The sequence below is a fragment of the Pelodiscus sinensis genome, chromosome 4 (genome assembly GCF_049634645.1).
Source record: "Pelodiscus sinensis isolate JC-2024 chromosome 4, ASM4963464v1, whole genome shotgun sequence".
In the NCBI taxonomy this organism is placed as follows: Eukaryota; Metazoa; Chordata; order Testudines; family Trionychidae; genus Pelodiscus; species Pelodiscus sinensis.
This window is the reverse complement of record NC_134714.1, coordinates 38,789,329-38,814,689: the sequence shown is the minus strand read 5'-3', so window position 1 is coordinate 38,814,689 and position 25,361 is coordinate 38,789,329. Positions and strand designations below refer to the sequence as shown.

General features: G+C 41.7%; 1 protein-coding gene across 2 annotated transcripts in view; it reads right to left on the bottom strand.

Annotated features, from left to right (window-relative positions):
* Positions 1–3,997: 3,997 nt before the first annotated feature.
* GTF2A1 (general transcription factor IIA subunit 1) overlaps positions 3,998–25,361 on the bottom strand; it is a 42,600-nt gene continuing 21,236 nt past the window's right edge. The window contains exons 5-10 of one of the 2 annotated variants that reach the window (XM_075926764.1): positions 24,801–24,876; positions 16,529–16,662; positions 15,684–16,001; positions 13,058–13,147; positions 7,968–8,005; positions 3,998–7,854 (exon numbers count right to left, since the gene is read on the bottom strand). In XM_075926764.1, coding sequence (XP_075782879.1) covers positions 7,806–7,854; positions 7,968–8,005; positions 13,058–13,147; positions 15,684–16,001; positions 16,529–16,662; positions 24,801–24,876 — 705 coding nt within the window. In that variant the 3' untranslated portion in view covers positions 3,998–7,805. The remainder of the gene's footprint in view (positions 7,855–7,967; positions 8,006–13,057; positions 13,148–15,683; positions 16,002–16,528; positions 16,663–24,800; positions 24,877–25,361) is intronic. The other variant, XM_075926763.1, reaches the window with a different exon arrangement.

Below are 25,361 nucleotides of genomic sequence, written 5' to 3'. Positions count from 1 at the left end.
AAAAGGATATTGCATTAACATTGCTAATGCAAGATCTAACTGCCTTGGGGTAATAGGTTCATATACCTATGGGTGAATTCTGTCCAGTTCCTTAAAAAAACGGATAGTAATGGGATTGGGGGGATGGAGAGTCATTTTTCTAAACATATAGAAAGCAGACAGCCTCCAGCTGAGCCTTGACAGGGCTAGCTGCTAGATCTTGAAGTTGCAGGCAGGAGACTGTTCATATAGAATAGATGGGGCTCACTTGGGTGAACACTCTTCTGAGAGCACCAGATGGAAAATACTTTCATTTAGCCCAGCAAGTAACCCTAGTTGAAGGTTTTATATTATTTAAAGTACTTTTTGCATGCCTTTGAGCAAGCTTATTCAAACAGTACTAACTATGAGGCATCCATGCTGTCAAAGGACCTGAAAGCCAGGGTGGCCATGGTCCTGGTAAACAAACATCTGAATCTAATGGGAAAGGCAATGGAGGTTTGACTGACAAGGCTGGTAGGGTCAAGAACCAGTGCTGCCAAAGTCACACTGGTGCTGTGCATTGAAGTGAGTATGGTCTTGTTTGATTTTGGACAAGACTCTGGGCAGCATCAGGATTGGAGGGAAGACCATTTTCCCCCCAGGGTAGCTGGACCACATCTGTCAATAAGTCTAGGCTTTGTCCCTATCCCCACAAACAGAAGTTATGATACTTTCTGTTGGTTTTTGTTGCAAGCAGATTCCATGTGGAGAGGCCCCCATAGTCAGATGAATCTGATGTTGTGGAATAAAAAGAACTGTGAGGGTCTGTCAACCAGTCCAGGGAGAACAAGACTAGGATTGGTACTGGAATCAGGCTGTCCAGGCTATGGTGGATTGTGGAATATACCAAATCTAACCACCGTTGTAGTCTTCTCAGGTGCAGTCTGGCATGCTGTTTCGTACCCTAGGAAACTGAGGCAACTGCCTATTGTGACAGTATGTGCTCTCTCAAACTAAGTCCACTGCAGTAGAAAACTTCTGGCCTTTGTAGAATCCTGGACCACTTGGACAAATTCTGTTCTTGGTAGTAGTTTCATAATTGATTTGTCCATGCAGAATAGGAATCTCTATTCCCTATGTGAAGGTAGACTGGATCATGGCTATGCTTGACAGTTGCTACCTGTGATTTGGATTGACCTTTCAACAGCCAATTGTGGAGATGAAGGAACATATGGAAATGAGCAGCTAAGTCAAGAGCAGCCTACCTCTGCTCCTTGCCTTAGGTAAAACATAATAGCAGCTAGAGGAATGATGATGCATAAGTTTAGTTACTCCAGGAATTTAACTCTAGATCTAAAATGGGTCTGAGAACCTTTTGCTTTTGGAATAAGTACATAATGGGAGTAAAACTCCTCCTGAGGAACTTCCTCTGTGGCTCCAATTTGAAGGAGAGACTAAATCTCCTACTCAAGGCTGGTCCTATGAGCATGGTCCCTGAAGAGAGATGGGAAGGGGAAGTGGAGTAAGAAGGGAAAGAAATCTAAAGGTGTATTTTAAATCTATTGAACTTAAGACCCAGTTAGTTGGAGTGATGATGGACCAAGAACTTATGAAGTGGGATAAATAATGGACACTGCATTTGGGTGGGATTTGGACATCAGTAGAGGTTGATAAAGATTGTACTGTCCTGTAATTTTGTCTCAACATAGAGTTAAGAAGAATTTGTTGTTTCATCCTGTGTTTCCATTTTTTTTTCTATCAGGATTCAAGTTTCCTCCCTCTCCCCATCTAACAAAGGTTGTCTGAAGACAAAGATCACTGTAGCTTGGGCGGTTTTGACATGTTATTATAAGGAGTAGTAATTACACATCTGAACTAGCATGTTTTCCTTTACACAGAAGTGGTCAGTAAAAATACACTAAGCATATAATTTTAGTAGCATGAACACCTAGTAGTCTCAGGACTTAAAGTCCATCTCTTTCAAAACATGAGAATCAAACTCAGATAAAGATGACAGGTCGGAGCACAGATTGTTTTCTACTTGGTGAGATGGGATTATTTTTATTGTGGCTGAGAACACTATTTGCTTTTCTTCCTCCTCTTCTCTCAAAAGGAAAAAGAACAAAGGGGTGTGGCATGAAATAATGGATAATCAGAAGCTGACTGGAGAATTAGCCATTTAAGAGCTAATGACTGTCCTGCAAGTACGTATCTTAACCATTCAGATTTCACTTTGCTGTCCCCAGCTGATTCACTACTTAGCTTCGCAGTATCCCAGGCCTTTCAACATATAACAGCAACATTAACACTGTTAAGAGTTAGAATAAATGACAGAAAAGAGAAACTCAGCAACAGGTGTCTTTCTAATTTGCAACATGCAGCGAGAAGACTTTAAACAAGAAAGAATGTTCCTTTGTCTATCATCTTTTTGCCACCTCCACAGTGTATCCAGTTGTTCTTCGATATGGAACCAGATGGGTAAGTATTATCCCATGAAATCCCAAAGCATATTATCTCCTATATTACTTCAAGCTTCTTCCTTTAAAATCAGAAACAGCACAGTGAGAATAAATGTGTTTAAATTGCCTAAGATGAGAGTTGGCAGCACAGGCATTCTGCAAAAAGAAAAACAAAATGTGTGAATTTTAACCCATTATTTTATTTCTTCCCTGTAATTGTGCACTTAAGTGTAGCTAAGAAAAGAGAAGAAAAAAATCTTTCACCATTATAAAATCTTATCCTTCCTTACACAAAGAAAGGTATTTATTTGCATTAGCTTTCTAATTTTTTTTGTATTTTACACACACACACTCAAATTCAGCATACTCTTTAAACTGCACACCAGAACCACACACATTACATAGTGTTCTACTATTGGTTTCACCTGTTCACACATCCAAGGATCATAAACTCTTCCCAGTGCATTCCATTAGGTGCTCAGGTTCAGCTGCTTGTCCACTGTGACCCTTTTCAAAGTACTTGCTGCTTTCCAGGACTCAATCCTGAGCTCTCTCTGGAATGCCACTGAAAATTGGCTCCTGTGCCATAAGTGGCATGTGTGCTGTAGGTAGCCAACACCTGATCTAGGTGTACTGTGCTATTTGATTAGCTTTTTTTCTTTGCCAAAGATCTTTTATGCTGATTGATCCTCCAAATCTTAAAATGAAAAACTGACTTTTCATAACATTGTTCACAATGTCAAATGAAAGAGACAATGCAGCAAGTTCACCTCAGCGATTAAAAGGGAAATACTCGTGGGTTTTTTGCTTTGAATAAAATTAATTATGAAAATACTTGGGAATCCTGTTAAAGTTAAACAATCACCTATCTATAACTAATGTGTCAAGAAAGAGTAAATAAAATAGCAAGCTTATTTTTTTAAATAACATCTTTAATTAAAATTTTTGCAAAGGCAAAATATTAAACTTAAAATAGGTCTTAGTACATCAAAATACTAAGCTCTCTAATTGTATTCCAAGCATGGCCTTTGAAACATAATATCCTGTATATCACAGAAGAGCAACCTTGATCTGCAATTGTACAGAATGAATTTTACAAACATAATAAATATATTTACCCCCTTACACATAACAGTATATGTACAACAGCAGTTGACAATAGTAGCTCAGAACAGCAAAAAAGGATATTTCCCTTCCCCGTATTTTTATTAGTACCCTATGCACACTGGAACAACTGAACACTGGATGGCTACACATGTAGCTAATCCAAAAATAGTTCTTCCCGTTTAAAAAAGTTCCTTTTTATCCTCCAAATCCAATCCAAACCGAATTTAAAAAAGTGAACTGCTAAAATAAGTAGGCAATACCAAGTTAATTTGCAGGAAACAAGGCCTAGCTTCTATATATGCCCCAAGCATTCAGAAAAATAGGAAACATGAGACCAAAACCACAAATGTAACGACAAACAAGTTTCCCTGTCCTTTGTAACCACTAAACTCAAAATTTGAAACAACTTTGAATTAAATTTTGTATAAAAAATTGCAAAGTTGTATAAGGTGGCCCAATAAAAATCCACAGTGTGCAGTACCCTAAAACCACAGGCTTAATTCTTAAACATGTTATTGCATTCTGCAAACAATAAAAAAGGAACTTTTCCAAATGGAAGACAAACATCAAAGTGAACTTTAGGGAAAAGGATCTCATTTTTCTCCTGCATTGGAATTACAAATTTTTATTACAGTAGTGTTCTTATGGTGACATAACTGCTTTTGGGTATTGATGGATGATACAGTTACTTTCACAAAACAAAACTACAATTCAGCAAAATTTACTTGACTCTTACACCAATTCAAAAATAAAACAAAATAAAACCTCCTCTCCCAAACAATTTGTATAAAGTTCTGTTACCACATTTCATTTGTTATTTGCTCTTTTCCGGCACCTGTACTTCAGAACCAAATCAAATCCCTCTGAGAATGAACATGTGACCACAACCTTTATATTTATGAAATCATGATGTGTTGCTAGGAAAATTACTCATGTCAAAAAGTAGTTTGTAATTACAATGCAGGAACAAGATGGATGAAACCTCACACATTTCCACTAACATGGGGGAGAGGGAGAGAATAAAGTTATAAATTTTATTTAAATAGTCCAATATAAAGTTCTGTATTTGACTAAGTCTCTATTATCTCCTTAACAGACAACATATTATTTTTTCCTTTTCAACTTTGATGTTTTTAAAGGATTGCACACACTAAAAAGCCAATATAATTAGAGCTAACATGTTTATTTATGATTGAAGCACTGCAGGACATCTACTGTCTCAGGAATCAGATAAACCTCGAGTATCATCATGCTGACAAAGCAGGAAAATCTGCAAATTGAGAAGGCACAAGACTCCCAACTTTGTCCAGTTGCTCTGAATTTTCATTTAGCCCTGATGGTTAATATTTTAACCATGAAGTTATCACTCATTTTTTCCCATCTTAAAAGTCAAAAAAGGTGCTCTGTTACCTGTGCAAATCTAAACATAAGCCCTCTTAAAACCGTTAATTGCCTTTTAATACTGAACTATTTAAATGAAAAAAATCTATTTTCTACTTTCAAAAATTATAATTTAAAAACTAACATGGGAATCCCTTGCCCTCTGAAAGGAATGGTTTCTATGGAACCTAATGAAATGGTCTGTTCAATTACATTAAAACCATGATTAAAATTCAAGTAGAATAATAAAATTAAGCTAACTATTTTCTTACAGCAAGCTGCTACAACAAAATGAAATTAAAACATGCTTTCTGATTTAAAAAAGGAACACTTGACGTAGCAGTAAGAGCACAGTTTGGTATGTTTACGTTTGACTGGCTTTCAGAAGATTTCACAGGTACTTGTATTATAAGACCAAAACCTTCATCTGCCAAGCATACCATAACTAACTCACAAGACACTGTGCAAATACAGATGGTTTCTAAATGTCCTTCAAGATAACTTATATGTAAGTCACCTATAAGCTGTGGTATCCCTTAAAATAAATAAAAAGCTATGCAATGTCTGCTCTAAACATGTGGGTGAAGAACCCTAAAAGTAAGAAGAGACTAAATATCTTGTACAGTAATCTGGGTTCCAGTAGTATAAACAGGAATCTGGCGCTAAAGGAGTTTCATTGGTTCATTTGTGCCTTATGTGGGATTTGTTCTAAATCCATATTTCAGTAATTTCAAAGGCCATGAATTTTCTCATGATAGCCATCACCACTACTCGAAGATACATGAGAGAAACAAGGGCAATAATTTGTTGATAAGTAATTGATTTCACTGTAGTCTCATGCTTTAAAAATATCATGGTAGATTAAATAAACCCACATAATGTCTGCTTTGTACAGAGAAAAAAGAAAAAAAACATTTAGTGTGAGAGATCTTGAAGTCCAAAGCCAAATTTGTATCCTAAATGATTACAGCATTAATTAACTATGGGTTAGTAATACCAGAAACTGAACTTTAATAACATTTATAATGTATGCAGACCAGGTGGATTACTAATAAACATAAGGCTCTATGTGTGAATTAAGGACAGCTTTGTTCTACTTAATGACACCACAGGTGCAAAAACATATATAACTGCTCAGATTTCTTCCTTGCAATGAATGTGCTGTGAATTTCTTGTAAGCTACTGAGACTGTGAATGCACTTAGAGGTCAGTAAAGAAAGACAGGTAGGGGAGACAGAAGGCAGTTAATATACCGTGCTAATTAAATACACTTGCAATTTAAAAAGTTTCATTTTGCAAAACCAAAAGCCAAGAAGTTGGGTAAAGTCCCTGCTTCTGCAGTTCTCCCTAATTTTAGTTAAATTTGCCTTCCTGTGCCTTTTTTTCTTGCTTTTCAGATAGCTAGTAAGAACATTATTAAGTTGTCTTTTAATGGGGAGCCACATAAAGCTCGCTCATTCCTTTGTTGGAAATATTTGATCTATAATTCCAATTCCCTCTTCTTTGCTGAAGCAAGGACTCTATTCTGGAAAACGTGATTTGCAAACAGAACCAGCACACAAAGAAAAGGTGTGTTTGCCCTAAATTGCAAAAGTCTTTTCCTATTTATGACATGTCACTTTTGGATAAGTGAAGTTACGTTAGCGTTTAGCTATATGACCTAATTTTTGCATTTCCACCTCTCGCTCTCTCTTTCAATTTTTTGCTTACATAAAGCAAACAAAAGTATTTCCTCATTGATGCATTCTTAAACAAAAACCACCAAAATTGCATGTCACCTGAGATTTTAAACAGGTTACCTGCATCACATGTCAATATGATTATGCTTAAAAATCAAGCTGTTTCCTAATTAGCAGAACTTCAGCTAAGTTATAAATGGCTATAAAATAGAAAACCTTTCTTCTCCAATTTTGTTATTCCTGTAGTATTTGTCCAGCTGTATTCCTGGATGCCTGGGCCATACATGTAGTAAGCAGTTGGAGGAATGCATACATGAAGAGACCAGACTACCTGGAGTTTTCATTTGTAATCTTTTAAAGAAATGAAGGAAAAGTACCACAGAGTGTCAGTCCTCTAAGCTCCATCAGGCTGAACCACTTCACACATCAAGAATATATTTTAAAATAATACAGTGGTTTGATTTTTCAGAGGAGCTACAGGTGCTCAGCACTTTTGAAAAGAGTCATTCATGTCAAATTGAAATGGCTTTAAAATATAAGTAATCATTTTACATTTTGTAACTGCTAGGAATGAGATTTTTTTATGGGAGAAGAACTGAGAAAAAATGGTAGTTAAAATTATACATGAATATAGCAGAATTAAAAATATTTTTGTTATACAAGATAATTAAAATTTATCACCTTAATTCTTATCCTTCTGTACAAAGCCTGCACACAGTTCAAACAATATTCTGACTACCCTCACTACCAAAGGGAAGTGTTCAAAACAAAGATTTGTACACACAAGCATTTTTTCAGACTAAGAGTATATCAAAAGGGAAGAGTTCCTTCAGTTCAGTGGAAGAAATGTTAAAACCTTAACCCTAGGGGAAGGAAGGGAAAGACAAAGCCTTACATGCTAATTACCAGCTGCAGATACCTGTATATAGAATTTATAATTAAGGTATTCCTAAGGTATCCCAGACAATGCTAGCTGCTACAGTCCCATGGCTTGCCCATTTGTAGTAGTGTCTATGTTGCCACGCTCCATCTTTGTTGTGGTAGTTGTTTGTACTGTTCTTTTCTGATGTGCAGACAAGTTTTGGTTGAAGTTTATGTCCAAGTCTCAACCATTCTGATTTTTCTTTATTTCTTAGTTTTTTTGTTTTGTCTTAAAAACTTTACCATTCTGCATCTCCAATGGCTTTGGAAAATACATAATCTCTTCCATTGAGATTCATTATGCCATCTTTGAGGTGAAACTTCCACTTGTTTTTACTTCTATGGATCTAAAACACAAAATACACATTTAAATTGAACTTTGTATCAGAAACAAGTAGCAACTTCAGAACTAAATTGACAAATTAAGGAAAGAAATTTTGTAGAATTATCAGTCATATACCTGATCAGGATATATGGATGGAGATCTAATCCCAGAACCTGACATTAAAAAAAAGTGTTGTTATACATCTGGCAGTATTTTCTAGCCAAGAGGAAGATCCCACAAGAGCCCTAAATAAATCCTGTATCCATAGTAACTGTGAAATCCAATACAATATATTTTATGGTACAGAGGAAGGTAATTTAATCTTTATCCATCTCTAACATGAGTGAATACCCTTTTCCTGTTAGAACTGTGAATGTAGAAATCCATTTGGAAATGGCACAATTCCAGTTTTACTCACTTTATGGAAAATATGGGAAACAAATGATTTGTTCAGCCCTGGATGAAAGAGGTGAATGAGGCAGCAATACAACTCTGACCCTTTACCTTCATTTGTTTAACCCCTGCTTCTGTATACCGCCAAGCGAGCAGAAAGATAGGACGAAGTGAAATAGGCCTAATATAAGGTAGGGACTTGACTTCAAATAGTAAGCACAAGCTGGAAAGGCAAAAGTTGAAAGACTTATAAAGGTCATTAGTAGGGATGTTAAATTGTGCTTAATTAGTGTATGGAATTTCCATTGACTATTAGTCGAAAAGCAGGAGAAACTGCGGAGCTGCAGTGGGATTAGCTCCCAGTCCAGGAGGCTAACCCCACTGCAGTACTGCCTTTGAAATGTATTAAGAGTCACCAGGCTCTTAATCCATTTAAAAGGCTAAGGCACAGCAAAGGGTACCGGGTGCAAGCCGGGAGTCAGAAGCAGCAGCACCGGAGGTTGGGGAGGCTGCCACGAAGAAGACTCTGTTCGCAGTGCGTTTGAGCTCCTGGGGACAGAGGCTACTCCGCCTCCCACAGAACAGCCTCTGTTTGCGGTGAGCCTGAGCCCGAGCCCGTCGTGGGCAGAGGCTGCTTCATGGCAACAACCCCTGTCTGAGGGGGATCCGAGCTCCCTGTGGGACAGAAGCTGCTCCGCCTCCCATGGAGCAGCCTATGTTCACGGGGAGCTCGAATTCCCTGTGGACAGGGACTGCTGCCGCAAAGCAGCCCCGTCTGCGGGGTGTGGGTGGTGTGTGTGTGGGGGTGGGGTTGTGGCAGCAGCCCGTGTCTATGGTGGGGTCCCCTCACAGACTGGCTCCCACCTGCCACCAATAGAGAGGCAGCAAGCAAGAGGTGGTAGGAGGCTTCCCAGAAGTGGGGCTGGGAGTGCACTGGCTGCCGGCCCCACCCCTAGGGAATATTGAATAGTCGTGTAACCACAAAGTTTTGATGAAGTTACATGATTATGCAATTACCCGATAGCTAACACTCCTAATTGGCATGTGGTCTAATGTCGCCAACAGTATACCACACCTGTGCTCCATGTAATGCATTGGCTGTCTAATGGTTTCTAGTGGAGAGTTTGGTGAGGTTCTGACCCAAAGCCCTAAATGGGTTGGGGAAATATAAAATAGTCTAACTGCTTTGCGGAGATCACAATCACCTGAACTGGCATTCTCTGGATGTAAAAAAACGAGGGGGCCATCAGCCTAGTGTTCTCTCTGAAGGGCCCTCAGCTTTGGCTGCTTCTCTCCTTGGTCTGAATAACCAGTTTTTTTTTGCCCTTCATGAAACACTGCTAGGATTATTTACTCAGGCTTCTGAAAAGGAAGGACTTTGATAGGAAATGGTTTTTGTGGGGGTGGACAGTTTTGTTCGGTCATTAAAAGAGTTTTACAGTATTACCTCAAGAGTTACAAAAAACATTTCAGGAATGGAGATTGTTCCTAACTCTGAACAAAACATTAAATGTGCTACTCAACACTGACTGAATACAACTCTGAAATTTTACTATGCAGAAGAATAATACAGGCAGTCCCCGAGTTACGCGGATCCGACTTATGTCGGATCCGCAGTTACGAATGGGGATTTTCTCGCCCCGGAGGACTGGAGCGGCAGGACGCCTGGTCCCGCCACCCGCCTCCTCCAGAGCGAGAAAAGCTGCTCCCCATCACCCTGGTCTGCTGGGGGAGCCAGCAGACCAGGGAGACGGGGAGCAAAGCGGTGAAGGACCCAGGCCAGACCCGCGGTGCTGATCTGGAAGCAGACCTGATCTGCAGACCAGGGAGACGCTGAGCAAAGCGGCGGAGGACCCGGGTCCGGACCCGCGGCGCTGATCTGGAAGATCAGATGCAGATGCAGACCAGGAAGATGCTGAGCAAAGCTGCAGAGGACCCGGGCCGGACCCACGGCTCTTCCAGCTGATCCAGATCAGCTGGAAGCGCCGCGGGTCCGGCCTGGGTCCTCCGCGGCTTTGCTCAGTGTCTCCCTGGTCTGCTGGGGGGGGACATAGCTAGTGTCCCCCCCAGCAGACCAGGGAGACGTGGAGCAAAGCCCAGGGCCTGTGGTAGAGCAGGTGGGGCGCTGCCTGTTGGTCCCGCAGCACTGCTCCTTGGCGCTACTGGACCAACCCGGCAGCACCCCAGCTGCTCTGCCCCAGGAGTCCTGATTCAGCCGCTGCTGATCAGTTTCAGCAGCGGCTGAATCAGGACACCTGGGGCAGAGCAGCTGGGGTGCTGCCGGGTTGGTCCAGTAGCGCCGAGGAGCGGCCACGCTACTGGACCAACCCAGCAGCACCCCAGCTGCTCTGCCCCAGGTGTCCCCAAGTCAGCCGCTGCTGAAACTGACCAGTGGCTGACTACAGGAAGCCCGAGGCAGAGTTGCTCTGCCCCGGGCTTCCTGGAATCAGCTGCTGATCAGTTTCAGCAACAGCTGACTTGGGGACGCCTGGGGTTCTTAAGATGAATCTGTATGTAAGTGGCTGAATCTGGATGCCAGTTCTGACTTACATACAGATTCAACTTAAGAACAAACCTACAGTCCCTATCTTGTACGTAACCCAGGGACTGCCTGTACTCTTTTCCCTTTATTTGTAATAGCTTACTTTTAACACAGTACTGTACTATATTTGCTTTATTTGTCTATGTTGCTGCTTGATTGTGTACTTCTGGTTCCAAATGAGATGTGTAGTGATTGGCCAGTTCATATCTCTGGTGTTTGTAACTCAGAGGGTCTATTGTATTAGGAGTAGCTGATTAGTATGCTTTTATTTTAGGGGTGTTTTTTAAGTTATGTTAACTTTAAGCTCTCTGTTAGGGGACTTTTTCCATCATGTATGGCATGCTTAGCAGCCCTGATCCTTTTTAGAGACTTTCAGGTTTTCCTAGAATACAAATAAGGGGAGATTTTCAAAGATAAGTGGAAGCAGGGTGCCTGACTGAGCTTTGTGCGTTACAAAAAATGTCTCCTGCTTAGTAAACAGTAACAACAAAAAGCCATCTAAAGCAGAACTCTAAGAACAGAATGACCTGTATTTTCCAACAAGAAAAACTAGCAACTATAGAAACCAGTAAGAAAAAAGCCTCTCAAAATAAGACAGTAAATGAATCTAATTATCAACTGAATCATGCAAAAAATAGAACACCCAGCCATTCCCAGAATACAGAGAGATAACAGTGCAACTAAAATAACTGATCATTCAATTTTGGCTACAAGCTACAGAGTACATATTGCTTGTATACTTTATTAATTAAATATTCCCACACAAGTGGTATTTGATCTCTTATAAAATTTGATTAAAATGATATGTTCCAGTGCAGGCCTATTTTCATTCCAGATATTTAAGTATACAGTCACTAGCCCAGCTGTACCATGTAAGTGGGCTTAGCCACATGCATCTTAAAAAAGGTAAAAATCACATTAATTCTCTAACTAGTTCAACATACACAGTAATTTTAGGAATAAATAGGCTTTTCATCATCTACTCAAAATATTTTACCTATCAATATAGTAAAATGAGAACACCTGAACACACAGTTTTCCAGATTCCCAGATACCGAATGGATTTTTCCGTCAACAATAGTAATGCAAGACAAAGTGTGTCAAGTTCTGAGTAGTGACTATCCAAGACCCCTAGAATATCTCCCTCACACAAATAGCTTAACTTATCACTCACTGTCTTTCATAAAAAAGGAAAGTGAAGTTCCATGCTTTCGAAGGACTAGGTATTTATTTGCCAGGCAGAGGAGCTATTTTACTTGGCAGATTTCTGGTGGATTCTGTTAGCATGCTAACACAAGATTAGCCAAAAATCATTAAAGATGACAGCTGAAGTGAAATACACCAGATTGAAATATTAACAGTAAATCTGTGGAAATCTTCTTGGCCAAATAATGAGGATTTGCCTTCTAGTCAAATTAAGCATGCCCCATGCTCTGAAAAGTCTAATCAAACTGGAACATACCTAGTAGAAAACCATATCACTTGCAAAATTAAACACTAAAATACTTTTGAAACACCAGAAAACATAACAAAATTAAACCAGTCTATCTGCATGCATATTGAATCTACAATTAGAGCAGGCCTAGGGGTTTAGGTGTAAATGAACATTACAACTCCAAGAATTTTTTCTGATTTTTGAAGTTTTTTTTTTCCTGTGAATTTCAGTTCTTTCCATTGTCAAAAGAGCATGTTTATGTAATCAATACTGTGATCCTATAACCCAGTCTTTAGCCCAACAAAGGGGGGAAATCCATCAGAACATCTCACCAACCGTAGCCTGCAGTAAGTTTGGGTTTTCTGCTTCTACGTCTTTTGATTTCTCTCCTTTTATTTGCCCAATCTCAATATCCCAGCTCAAGGCTCTTAAAAAAAAAAAAAAAAAAAAAAAAAAAAAGCTAGCCACTATATAAGAACCTAACTACCTATGGGATAGCTAGCTGAATGAAGAAGTGAAGCTGTGTGCTGTGATTTGAACATTTTTCTCTTCAAACGGCTATTTAGTCACCCCTTGTGAAGTGTTTTTGGTGGACAACTGTCCACATCATACAAAACCCACTATATATCTGGCACCAAATGACACTTTCTTTAAAAGTCTATGCAGACGTATCACAACTCGCCAACACCAAGAAATGATCCTTTTTCAGGCACAGTGGTAAGATATGGTATTTATAGCTCAGTGTATACAACTCTGAAATACAGATTAAATTCATGATTTCATGGGGAGAAAAGAAAGAGGGAAGAACAAGGAAAAGTGACGTTCATAAAAATTCTGTTTTTTTAGAGATTTTACCTTATCATACTGGCATACGACAACATTCTCTGTATCGAACAGCTCTTGTCCTTCCTCATCACTCACATCATCTTCACTGTTAAGGGGTTCCTAAAAGAAACATTTTCCAATAGTTTATAATAAACTGACTCACATCTATTAAAATTATAGATATTTTGATCATATGCATGAAAGTAAGATCTGGTTATAACATGAATCAAGGTTGAGTATGGGAAGAACGCGGATTGGAGGTAAAACTTTTCAGAGGTGCTGTTATAATCACAGGGGTATGTAGATATTTGTCCCCTTTCTGGTCTCTCTGAAGTGCTCCACCTCACTTGTCAGGTCACTGCTTTTTCAGTCAAGGAGAGGAAGGCTGTAATTCTCCCACTCCTAAAATGGGCCTGGACTACTGTATCCTAACACACTAACTGTTCTTATCTGGTTGTTTCGATAGAGTTCGTGCACCTGCATTTTTCCCTTTAGGAGACAGTGAGCAGTGGTAAATATAGTAACCAGACAGCCTTCTTATACCAGAAATATTGTTTATTTTATCAACTGGAACAAAGCTTCTAAAAATGAATAGCCTATATGCATGTTCACCTTGCCCATAAGCTACCCATTCCCTGGTAGTAACCTAGGCAGGCTTAGCATCTTCAGATACCTCAGCAGGTGCCTCTGTCTCAGTCTTGCTCCCTGACAACCAGCCCCTGGTTCTTCTGTGTTTCTGGGCTTTAAACCCTCTCGAATCAGCAGGAGAGAATACAAGAGTCCTCAAGAGCAAAAGCTCTAATATGGTCCCTTAATTACTGTAGTGTTTGCTGAGGGGTGCCTTTTCTTGAACCATTCTTTTTCTTCTTGCCTTGCTGCATTAGACAGATTCCTGTTCAGCTAAACCAAATGTAGTCATATAGTAAACACCCCAATAAGCAAGTACAACATACAGTATTCATAAATTATCCCAAGGCAGCACCAAATGGTACATACAGTGCCAAACTCCATTTTCCAAAATGACTTTAGCATTTACCTATCCTGAGAATGCTAAAGCAACAATTAAGGGAGGTTCTGTAATCTGTTAATAGCATATACTTTTAAGCATTATTTGATAAATCACAACTGAAAACATGGAACATCCTTTTCCTTAAAAAAAAAAAAAAAAAGATTCTCACACACTCCCTCACCACTGGTTTTTGTTATATGGGTTAATTATAAGACACTGAGGCAAGGAAAACTTAAATCCCCATCAATCATGATATTAACTCTTGATTAGCTGGCATTGAAAATAATACTATCCAAGAAGGAAAACATGCTTCTTTGAACCAGAGGATACCCTAACCTCCCCCCACCCTCCCAGGTTGTGGATGTGCAGTAACCTATGTGATACACAAAACTAGAAGTAGTGCCTTATAAAACAGGTTGGTAACAGTGAAAAGATGAGGCTAAAGCAACATGATAGAGAGGCAGCAGCACAGAGGGTGGAGTGGGGCAGACTGGAGCTGATACATGAGGGGAGCCAGTTTTCAAGCAGGCTTCCTGCACATGCCAGCTTCGTGGACCTGCATGCCCGCCCCCACCGACTTTGCTGCCTCCTACAGAGGCAGTGAGGGAGGAAGGCAGGAGCCGGTGCTGGGGGGGAGCCAGCTTCCCTAGCACTAACTCCACAGTGCCACCTGCTCTATCCCCCCTGTGCTGCTGCCTCTCTCAGAGGCAGCAGTGTGGGAAGTGGGGGAGGCAGGGAAGGCTGCCGCAAATCAGCCTCTGTCTGTGATGACCCAGGCTTGCCATGGACAAAGGCTGGTCCACGGCACCAGTCCCTGACCGTGGGGGGTTCAAGTGCCCCACGTACAGAGGCTCTGTTGGCAGAGATCCTGAACCCCCACGGACAAGGCCTGCTGCTGCAGACCAGTCTCCGCCTGCGGGGAGCTCAGACAAGGACTGCGCTACCCCACGCTGCTGCTGTATCAAGTTTTTAAACTGGCTGCTCTGGTGGACTGGCCCCCGCCTGCCACCCCACGCTCTGATAAGACAGGCAGCAGTGAGGTGGCAAGGGGCTTCCCACGAGTGGGGCCAAAAACACACTGACTGCCAGCCCCACCCCTGAGGACTATCGAATAGTCATGTAACTGCTAAAATTTCATGTGGTTAAATGGCTATTCAATTACACGATACCTAACATCCCTAGTGTATACTAAAAGTGCTACACTGGTGCAGCTTCACTGCTGAGGCATGTCTGTTAAAGATATTCTATGCTAACCGAAAAGAGTTCTCCTATCAGCATTCTCCACCTCTGTGAGAAGAAGAAGCTGTGCTGGTGGGAGAACATCTCCCACCAAAATAAATGTAATGTAGACAGCCCTTAGGTTGCTGTAACTTTTGTCACTCAGGGTGTGGAGTTTCACACCACTGAGTGAAATAAGTTATATATTGACATAAGCAGTAGTGTAGACCTGCACAAGAGACAAGCCAAAAATCAGACCAAAACCACCTCAAATTAAATTAGAAATCTGGTCTAATTACAGTTAAGGATGTTAGCTTAGTAATAACTCGCTATTTAAAAATGTTTGCCTTTTGGATATTTGCCTCAAAATTATTAATATTCAAGTCAAGATATTGTCTTATTTTTTAGAAGCAGTGTGTCACATTTTACCTCTTCAACCTGGCCATCTTCACCTCCATCTTTTTCTTTGTCTTCTTCTTCATCATCATCATAATCTTCTTCCTCATCTTCTTCTTCTTCAGAAGATGTGTCGCCTGCTCCATCAACTTGGAGTACAAGTGGTGCTTGTGGTTGGGCCTGTTGCTGTGGTTGCTGCTGACCGGCAGCAGTAATCTGTGCTTGTGCCGGTGTAGGAGCTGCCACTGTTGTGGGTATGACCTGTGTTTTGTTCCCTGTAAATAGGATTTGCTGTGGCTGAATAATCACTCCTGTCTGCTGGGAGATCCCTCCAGGGATAGGAGCCAAAACCTGACAAAAGGAGTTTATATTAGCAATCACTTTACATAACACAATACTAACAGAACTATTTATTCCTCCTCCAGGATTTTAGAAATTTGTTAAAATCTATTCCCCCTTTTTTGGAGGGGGTGGAAGGAAGGAATACTATTTTTTCCTTATATTTTAAATCTGTCACTTGTTTATATTAGTTCAAGGAACATGGATTATTTTGTTTACTTTTCTGTGTTTGAGACCTAAGATTTTTATAATTCTACTTCTAATATTGGGATCACCTTTTGAAAAAAATCGGTAACACTGGATGCAGATCAAGTAGGAAGATCCTGCACAGAAGCCAAAGATTTGTAAGGCGTCAAAGCAATTTTTAAAATCCCCATTTCTTTATGTAGATCTTTCAATTTTTCAGAGCCATTATTGGCATATCTATCATGCAATTCAAACAAAAGAACTTATCTTTATACTTAATAAAAACTACTGGAAAATCTTCCTACTGGTCAGTTTTAGTTATGAGCCTACTTATTCAAAATGTGCCTCTTTACCTGCTGTATAACAGGAGCTTGAACACCACCAGGCTGCATCTGTGGTATAACCTGTTGCTGTAGAACCACTGGCTGTTGTTGCTGGATGATATACTGAGCTCCGTTTGCAGTTCTAACTACCTGCAGGATTTGGCCTGCAATAAAAACAAAACCACTCAAAATGTAAAACTCCACATCTAAAACCATCTTCTCTTTCAAAGTTGGTCACCTGGAAAAAAACTTGAGTGTATTTAAGGTAGAAAGTTCATCTTACACTCCCACCAATATTGTACCAATAAGAGGTTGAGAATTTTTATTATTTTTAATACAGTACTTTAATCACATCTAACAGCTTCAAAACACGACGAGTCTTCAAAACTCTGGACAGGACTGTCTTCAAAACCCAATCATAAGTATACAAGGAGCACAATGGAAGACTAGTTGAAAAATGAGACAAAAGGCAGGTTGCTAATAGGTGATACAAGAACTCGCATGACAACAAAGATTAATCTACTAAAACAGCACAGCAATCTCCTAAATATTCTTTCCTTACATTTAAAGAATGTATTTCATGTTTTTGCAAGGCCCCTGTTTAAATGCTGTATTTCAGCATTAAATACCTTTCAGTGTTGGGAAATTGTTAGCGTGTGCATACACATACACAGTATGTCTACATTGCATACTCCTTTTGGTTGTACATGACTACATACATTACATGACATGCTTGCATGGATATAAACAGCAATGTAGATGATGAGGTACTTCTTAGGTGAGTAAAGTCACACCTGAACTCTACAAGTGTATACCATCAGGGTTGTACTTGTCCAAATAATGTCATTCTGGCTATATTACTATTGTTAGCATAGCATAGCATCCTGCTACTGGAACCCCCGTCACAACTCCTGCTGAAGGCAGGAAAAAGCTAACTCTTTAATTTCTGCCCTCTCACAAGGCCTAAACAAGGTCAACAGAAGAACTCCTCCTCCTTTAGGATTTTAGAAATCTGACAATCTATTCCATTTTTTGGGCGTGGGGGAGAATACTATTTTTACCTAAAGAAGAAGAGGGGGTTACTCACCCTCTGCAGTAACTGAAGTTCTTTGAGATGGGTGATCCTGTGAGTGCTCCACCTTAGGTACTCGGGCGCCACAGTGTGCCCAGCTGGAAGATTTCTATAGCAGTGCTTGTGGATAGGCTGTTCGCACATGCTCAGTACTCTGCACATGCCAGACAGCTAATGTGCATGCGCGAGCCATGAACCCTGGTTGAACTTCAAAACGTTTGTCTATTACAGGGCTGAAACGTGGTGGGCTGGCTGGCGGATTGTCACCTTCTGCTCTGGCATTGTCGCTTTTTCTGGTCATACTGCCTTTGTGGTTGAGTAAAGAAGGCAGGTCTGTATCTTTGAGTATAGCCCTTATTTTGTTTATGTTGCTACACAGAAACCTGAATGCCCTGCGTGCAAGGAGTGGCTCTGGAATCTTTCAGGAAATGCAACGAAGTGTTGGTGGACTCCATGAAAAGCTTTGGGCCCTCAAAAGGGAGGTCTTCGACCCTTGTTGGACCACTTTTAGGAAGCCAGATATGTGGAAGCCAGGATGCTCTCCTCATCACAACCATGACTGCAAGAGAATATCAGCAGAGTCGAGGGAGGCCAGTAGAGTTGTCCTAGCTATTACGGAGCCGTCATTTGTGTTGGCTTTAAACTATTCCCTTTTTTATTCTGGAAGGTATTTAATAAAAGTGGGTATCTGTTCGAAAATGTGATGTGTATATTTTGCCAGCATAGCCATGTAGTTCGAGATGCGTAGCTGGAGGGAGGCAGACGAATACGCTTTTCTATCCATTAGACCAAGCCGTTTCCACTCCTTATCAGAGGAAATGGATTTTGGTAAGGTATGTTTAGCCCTCTGGTTGGCAGCATCAACTACGAGGGAGTTGGCAGGAGGATGTGTGAAGAGGAACTCCGTACCCTGCAAGGAGACACAATATTTCCTATCTGCCTTTTTGCCCACTGGGAATATGGTGGCTGGTGTTTCCCACAAGTGTTTAGTGGGATCCATGAGGGCAGTGTCCATGGGTAGCGCTAGTTTGACCGCTGGTGTGGTGTGTAGGATGCTGGTGGGCTTATGTTGGGTGTCAGGCTGTGTCGTTAATGAGATCTCTAATGCATCAGCTACCCTTCTAAAAAGGTCTTGAAAAGCTCTGGAATCATCGCCTGCTGAGGGAGTCGGTAGCATGAGGGCATCCTCTGGAGGAGAGGACAGCTGAGTTGGCAGGTGAGATGAATCATTCAAGTCATCATCACTGAAAGGGTGATCAAAGTCAGTTTGATCCCCAGACATATCTAGGGAGGTCACTAATGTGTGTCTCAAGTGAGCCTGACCAGCATGATGTTATTGTTGCTAGTGTGTTCTGAAAGATGCCCGGGGTTCAGTAGGGCTAAGTGGGAGGCATGGGCATGAGAAGCAGTAGCCACTGGTTGGGGTACCACCGAGGCATCATCAGTTATGATTGAGGTGTCCTCCTCTTACAGGAGGAGTGCCTGGGCGAGATGGTGTTTGAGAGACAGAGCTTCCTCCTCACTATATAAAGAAGGTGCAGAAGCTGTTATATTTGCTGGGGAGAACCTGGCAAGTTTCAGAGAGGCCTCAATACCAAAAACCAGAGTAGTGGGTACTCAGGTAACTTTTAGTTGGTCTGCAGATGTAAAAGAGTAAGTTTGAGGCATAGGCAGTGGGAGGTACTGCAGCTGTGAGCCTTTTGCCTTGCCAGGTAGTGGGGGAGATGCTCACACCGACAGAGTCGAGCATGAGGCTTTAGTAAAACTGCTATTTTTTTCAGAAGCTGAGTGCAGAGTCGGTGCTAGCAGTGCCAGGGTTGTCTTGAGTTTTTGTGCCGCAAACGGCTTAGGCTTTCTAGCTTATTTTGGCATTGTAGAAAGGTCTTGGGACCCCCAGGGTGCAGTGGGTGGTCCGAGCCCCGGCAAGCTCTTGTCCAGAGCCCCCACAGGGACATAACTGGCTTGGAGTTGTGGGATCGCCCTTTCTTGGGAGAAGGGGATTCCCTGCTAGCATCTGATGCATTGTAGCCAGACAGGCCACCCCTCTGTCACATCCATCTTGTTTGCCCCTCTGAGGTGCCTGCATACAGGGCAGAGAAGGAGCAATAAAAATCAGCATAGTCTTTGAAGCCTTGACAAGAGGCCCGGATATGCTGGCTCATCTGACCCTGGGTAAGCTGAAAACATAGATGAGAGAGAGTGATCAAGTCAATAAGCTGACCTCGAGGCTGCAAGAACTGTGTTGGCTGGCACCTATATTGATACGAACACACACTCGTTCGGGGAGAGGAATCTCCCGCCCAGTAAAGAATGTCCAGTATTCACAATTTAGTTCTCTCTCTTACAAGTGTAAATTAAATTGAAACTCCCTTGTAAGAACTTGCATCACAAAGACGGACCAATATAATTTGACATCTTAGATAAGAAAGAGGATACGGGCCCCTATGGGTATAAAGATTGGACCAGCAACACACTTACTCTGAGCGTCAATTTACCATCTATCTGCTGGCCGGGTTAGGTGATTGGCCTCCAGAGGTTCCACAGGGACACCTACCTTGTATTCGTCTTTCTAGGAATTGAGTGACCGGCCCTGGCCTGATACACTGGAGTCAAGAGGCACAGGAGGGGGTAAAAATTGTACACATAGACTTAGAGCTCTTTAAAGATTAAGCTGTCACTTGGTACCATTATTTCTATTTTCTATCTTTATTTTCTTTGTAACCATTTTTAAGATCTATATTTGCTAGCAGTTAAGAAATAGAGCAATAGCCATTGTAACCATATGATTTATAAGCTTCTTTAATAAACCTGTAACTGATTAAGCTTTAACCTGACTCCTTCCGTTGCTGTAACAGAACCAAGCACAATTTAAAAGAACTCCAGCCGGTTATAAGGGACAGATACAAGCAGAGCTGGGCATTTGGATTATGTCGCCTCCAGGGGACAGATCCATAGGGGCATCCATCAGCCTTCCATAGGCTGTCCGCTGCGGAGGGACCTCAGTCCTAGCGGCTAAAGACACGGGTGTAATAAACTCTCCCTGTAAACTCTGGGGCATCTGTCAGCCTGTCGGCTGCCTGCCATGGAGGGACCCGATCCTAGCAGTCAAAGACACGGACGTTAAACTTCTTGGGGCGACCGTCGGTCTTCCCTAAGGCCGCCCGCTGTGACAGGACCTTGTGTCCAGGCAGTTGAAGACTCAGGTGTATAACACACACGCACTGCCCTGACCATCGGCTGACATGCATCCTCTTAGATTGTTTAGAGGTTGCAGAGCTTGCCGCTGCAGCTGCCTTGTCTGACGTCGCTGCTGAGAGGATGCATGGAAGGCAGAGTCTAAAGCTGGTCAGATTGCCGTCCAAGCAAGAGATAGGTTTCAGTTTTAGCTATCTTGCTATGTTTGCTCCGACTGTCAGGGCTCTGTGAAAGAGCACACTGAATTACTCCGCATTACTCCCTCAGGTAGCAGAGATAAGCGACGCCCCTCTGGGTGGTAAATATACAAGTGGCAAATAGGTGGCATCTGAGCACCAGACACAGTGGCGTATGCCTGGAGGGGGGGGGGGGGTTCTGAGGAGGTCAATATGGAAGTTCTCCTCAGATGAATTAAAAAAAAGATTAACAGCAGTAAAACCAATAAAAACATGGAGGGGAGAGCCCTTGTGAGGTGATTCCTACAAGGGGAAAGTGGCAGGCAGTGAGCCTCCACTTATTTGTAGTTCTGCGGTGTGTCGCAAAAGAAAGGTGGTTTTTTATCTTCTTTGTGTAAAGGAAAATTATTTAAAGGCTAAGTCTGACTGAAACACTATGGTAAAAGGGTATCTAACTACTAAGTGAGGAGCTAAATGCAGAGCACACTGCGGGTTCTGACCAGCACCGGCAGCGGCAGAGAAGGAACTGGAGGATTTGTGGCTCGCACGTGTGCTTTAGCTGTTTGGCTGAGGGGTACTGCACACGTGCGAACAGCCTATCCACAAGCCCTACTATAGAAATCTTCCCACTGGACGCTCCTTGGAGCACCCACAGGGATGGCCTCGAAGAAGAACGGCTGCACTGTGTAAAATACCTATGTTTTGTGTATAGGCAAAACAATACTGTAAAATATAGTTCTCTGGATTGCTATTCATTTCCCCAGTTTCATCACCTTTACTATGCTTGACAGAAAAAACAGAGATACAGGGAGAAAAGATTTGCAGAACCATGACTGGGACAACACTGAAATATAAGAAGGCAAGTATGAGTGGCTTTTTAAACAAGTCCTTCACTCCAGAAGAAAACAATTTCAAAGATTTTTCTGCTCTGCAGCTCCACAAGAAAAACACCAGGACTGCAAGCATTGAACGCTGGCTCAGACAGAAAACTCATTTTCACAATTTAGATTGCTCTTTTTACATGAAAACTACTGGATTTGTTTTCAAACAAACAAATCTGTTGTTTTCACAGGCTTTTTTATTTCCTGATTGCCTTTGAGCTATCACTTGCAGGCTTCATCAGTGGCTGTCAAGCAGACAGTGCTGTGATGTGAATAGTTAAGCTTACACTCTTAAATTTATTCCTAACATCTAGCCTAAGGAGAACCCCTTCTCCTACAGGATGTAGAAGAATTTTAAGATTCAGATTGTAGAAGGAGCATGGGCATTTATTCTGAGGGTCGAGGTAAAAGTAACTACGTAACTTAAATTTCTTACGGGTACTCCAACCCCCGTGCCTCCGCTTGGAGGAAGCACCTCAGGACATGGGTTTGCCGCGATACAACAGTACCTTTAAGAAATTTAAGGGCATAATGGAGTGCAGGTGCTCAGGGTAGAGGGTTGCAGTGTGTGGGGAGTGCACAGGACAGGGGGCTTAAAGTGGAGGAGAGAGTGGGGGTTGGGGTCCTGGGGCCAGGTTAATTCACCTGGCCAGGACCAGGCCATGCATCTGGGCAGCCGTAGCTAGGACTGCCATGACTCATTCTGCCTCCCGACCTACCTCTGCTTCAGCAGGAGTAGGGCCAGGGCCAAGCCACTGAGGCCAAATGGGGGCTGCTACTAGCCCCCTCACTAGGGTTGCCAGATGGTTGAAACAAAAATACTGAACACTCCCTCCTCAAAAAACACAAACGCGCGCGCGCGCGCGCACACACACACACACACACCAGGAAAAAATTCTGTTGAAGGAAAAAAAAGGGGGGGGGGGAGACAACCAAAGCTGTTGAGCAAAAATAAATAAATAAAAATAAAACAGCATGTCCCCTTTAAGAGTGAGTGCAGAGATAGGAACAGGGGAGAAGTTGAGCACTAAGACCCAGGCGAAGCATTGCTTCCCCTTGGTTGGAAGCCATTTTGTGACAGCAGCCTTGTGGAACCAGGTAAGCATGAGGTCTGGGAGTGTTGGGAGCCGGGGGAAGGTTCGGAGGAGGTGGGGGGGGAGGGGGCTGAGTGTTTGTAGGGTTGCCTGGTGACCGGAATTTTCGCCTCCTGGCCGGGGGGGGGGGGGGGGGGGGGCGGGAATCAGAAAATAGCAGACATTTTAGGTGTCCGGTATTTTTTTACTTGACAGGAGGCGAAAATACCGTACTGTCCGGGTGAATACCAGACACCTGGCAACCCTACATCTCACAGCTAGATGGGGGACAGTCTGTGTGGCCTACCCCAGGACCAGGCTGCTGCAGCCTGAGAGGAGCCAATCCAGCCTCTCCAAAACAGCTCTTTAAAGAGTGTGTCCAGGGTTGGCACTTGCCGGAGCACACCTCCTTACTTTCACTCTACTGAGGGCACTAATAGGAAGAGAGAATGGGCAAAAAAGAGCTTAAACCTTTGCCTTTGTTTTGAAATCGGCTTCTAGGGCCAACAGGGGTTTCATGTGCCAGGAATCAGAGGGGCATATGCTCAGAGTAGCAGCAATTCAAACATAATATTTATGTTTAACATCTATATTTGGATTTTATTAGTTACCTGCTCATATTTTTAAAGGTGATTGAGGAAAATGCAAACTAACTGTTGTGACCACCTTTTGAAAAAGTCAATACCACAGGAGATAGATAGGAGGGATAAGTTCCAGAGGCAGGGAAGATGCCAACCTCACAAGTCTGAGCTCCATGTGTGCAAATCTATGTGCACTACATCCTAACTTTTTCTTTATAAAATGCCAGCATCAGCTACTTTGTTACAGTTTATTATGTCTATTTACCTTCATCTTCCTTTCCCTTCTCTCATGCCACCTTCAGTTATTTAGGTCCATGCATGAGCCTGAACAATGTTTTATCTAAGCTACTTTTCTTTCCATGTATTATGTACCTAAGTCTGAGTGTTATGTATTTCTCTTTCTCCATCCCTCTTCCCCACAAGGGTCTCTCCTTAATCTCATCTCTATAATCTCTTTCATTACCCGTAGCACAGTCCTACCACTTTATCCCCGATCTGTAGAGCATGTTTCATCTCATTGCAACTGAGCAGCCAGTAAAGATTATCAACAGCTCTGTGTAATGGGTGTAGAGTTGCAGACAAGACATACTTCAGCTTCAACTATTCTCCTTTTTTTTAAATCATGAGAAAGGAGGAATGAAGTGATATTCAGACAACCCTCATCTCCATCTTCTTCCCCTAAGAGAAGCTTTAACTCCCTTTCTCCATCTACAACAAACTCAGCAATCAAGATCCACACCTGCAGAGAACTGGAGAGCACAATCTCCTTAGGAACCTATGCCAAATTGCTGTCCACAGCCCCATTTGAGAAAACACTATACAGTAGCCCTTTTGTAGATGGAGAAAGGCCATGCCATAAGTAATGTATGATTGATCCTGTAGCATACACTTAACGGCCCTGTAAAACTAAAGAGGAAATTTCTCCTTGTATTAAGATCTGGACATTTCACCTCTACTCTGAATCAGATTCCTACACTGTTATAAATCTTTATAAACCTTAACTTTGTATTTCAGCCAAACTTCCATTAAATGTAGCTAGCAGTCTTAAAAGCTACCTCTTAATGTAATGTTTATATTCTCAAATATAAAAAACTGTTTATTATTTGAGAATCTTTTGAAGTGTATCAAATAAAATCTTTTAAAGACTTATGCTGGCAAAGTAGCATTGTAAAACATACCTCAAGAACTGTATGGTAGATAGACTCTCTATCACCACACTCCTTCCTGATTTTTAAATGTTTCACATGAAATTTAATATAATAAATTAAGATTATTTGCAAATTAAATCACTTATCTATAATCCATTTAATGTTAAGTTAGTTACCTGAATTTGTAAGTATCTGCTGAACAGGAGTAACACCAGCTGGCAGAGCCAAGGTAGCTGCAGTGGCAGCCGCACTCTGAAAGAGAAGAAACTTGTTTTTAAACCTTTAGCATTATTGCCAATGCTGTCACAGCACACTAGCTGAGGATTAAATAAGCATCTGTTGTGGTGAAGTACGACAAATGTACACAATCACTATAGCTTCTGTGGTGAAACATTTACTCTTAAGTTTCTGTTAAAAGCAAGGAGGACAAATACATATATTAGCCATCATAGAAATGTAACCTTTCTGATTTCTATTTGCCTGCTTTGACTATCTCCCTTCTTTCTATGTGCATTACACAAGCCCACTTCATTCTGCTTTATTTTCAGGTTTGCCAGAAAAGTTCTGGGAATAAATTTTGTTCATCTGTGCTCCCTCTGCTGGCCAGTTGTTGAGTAGCAGAGTATAAAACAAACACTGGTAATTTCACTTCCTTTTTTTAAAAAACCCCTCTGATCACTAAGTTACTTTAAAAAGCAATAGATTGTTCAAGTCAAAAGAGGAGTCTGGCATCTACT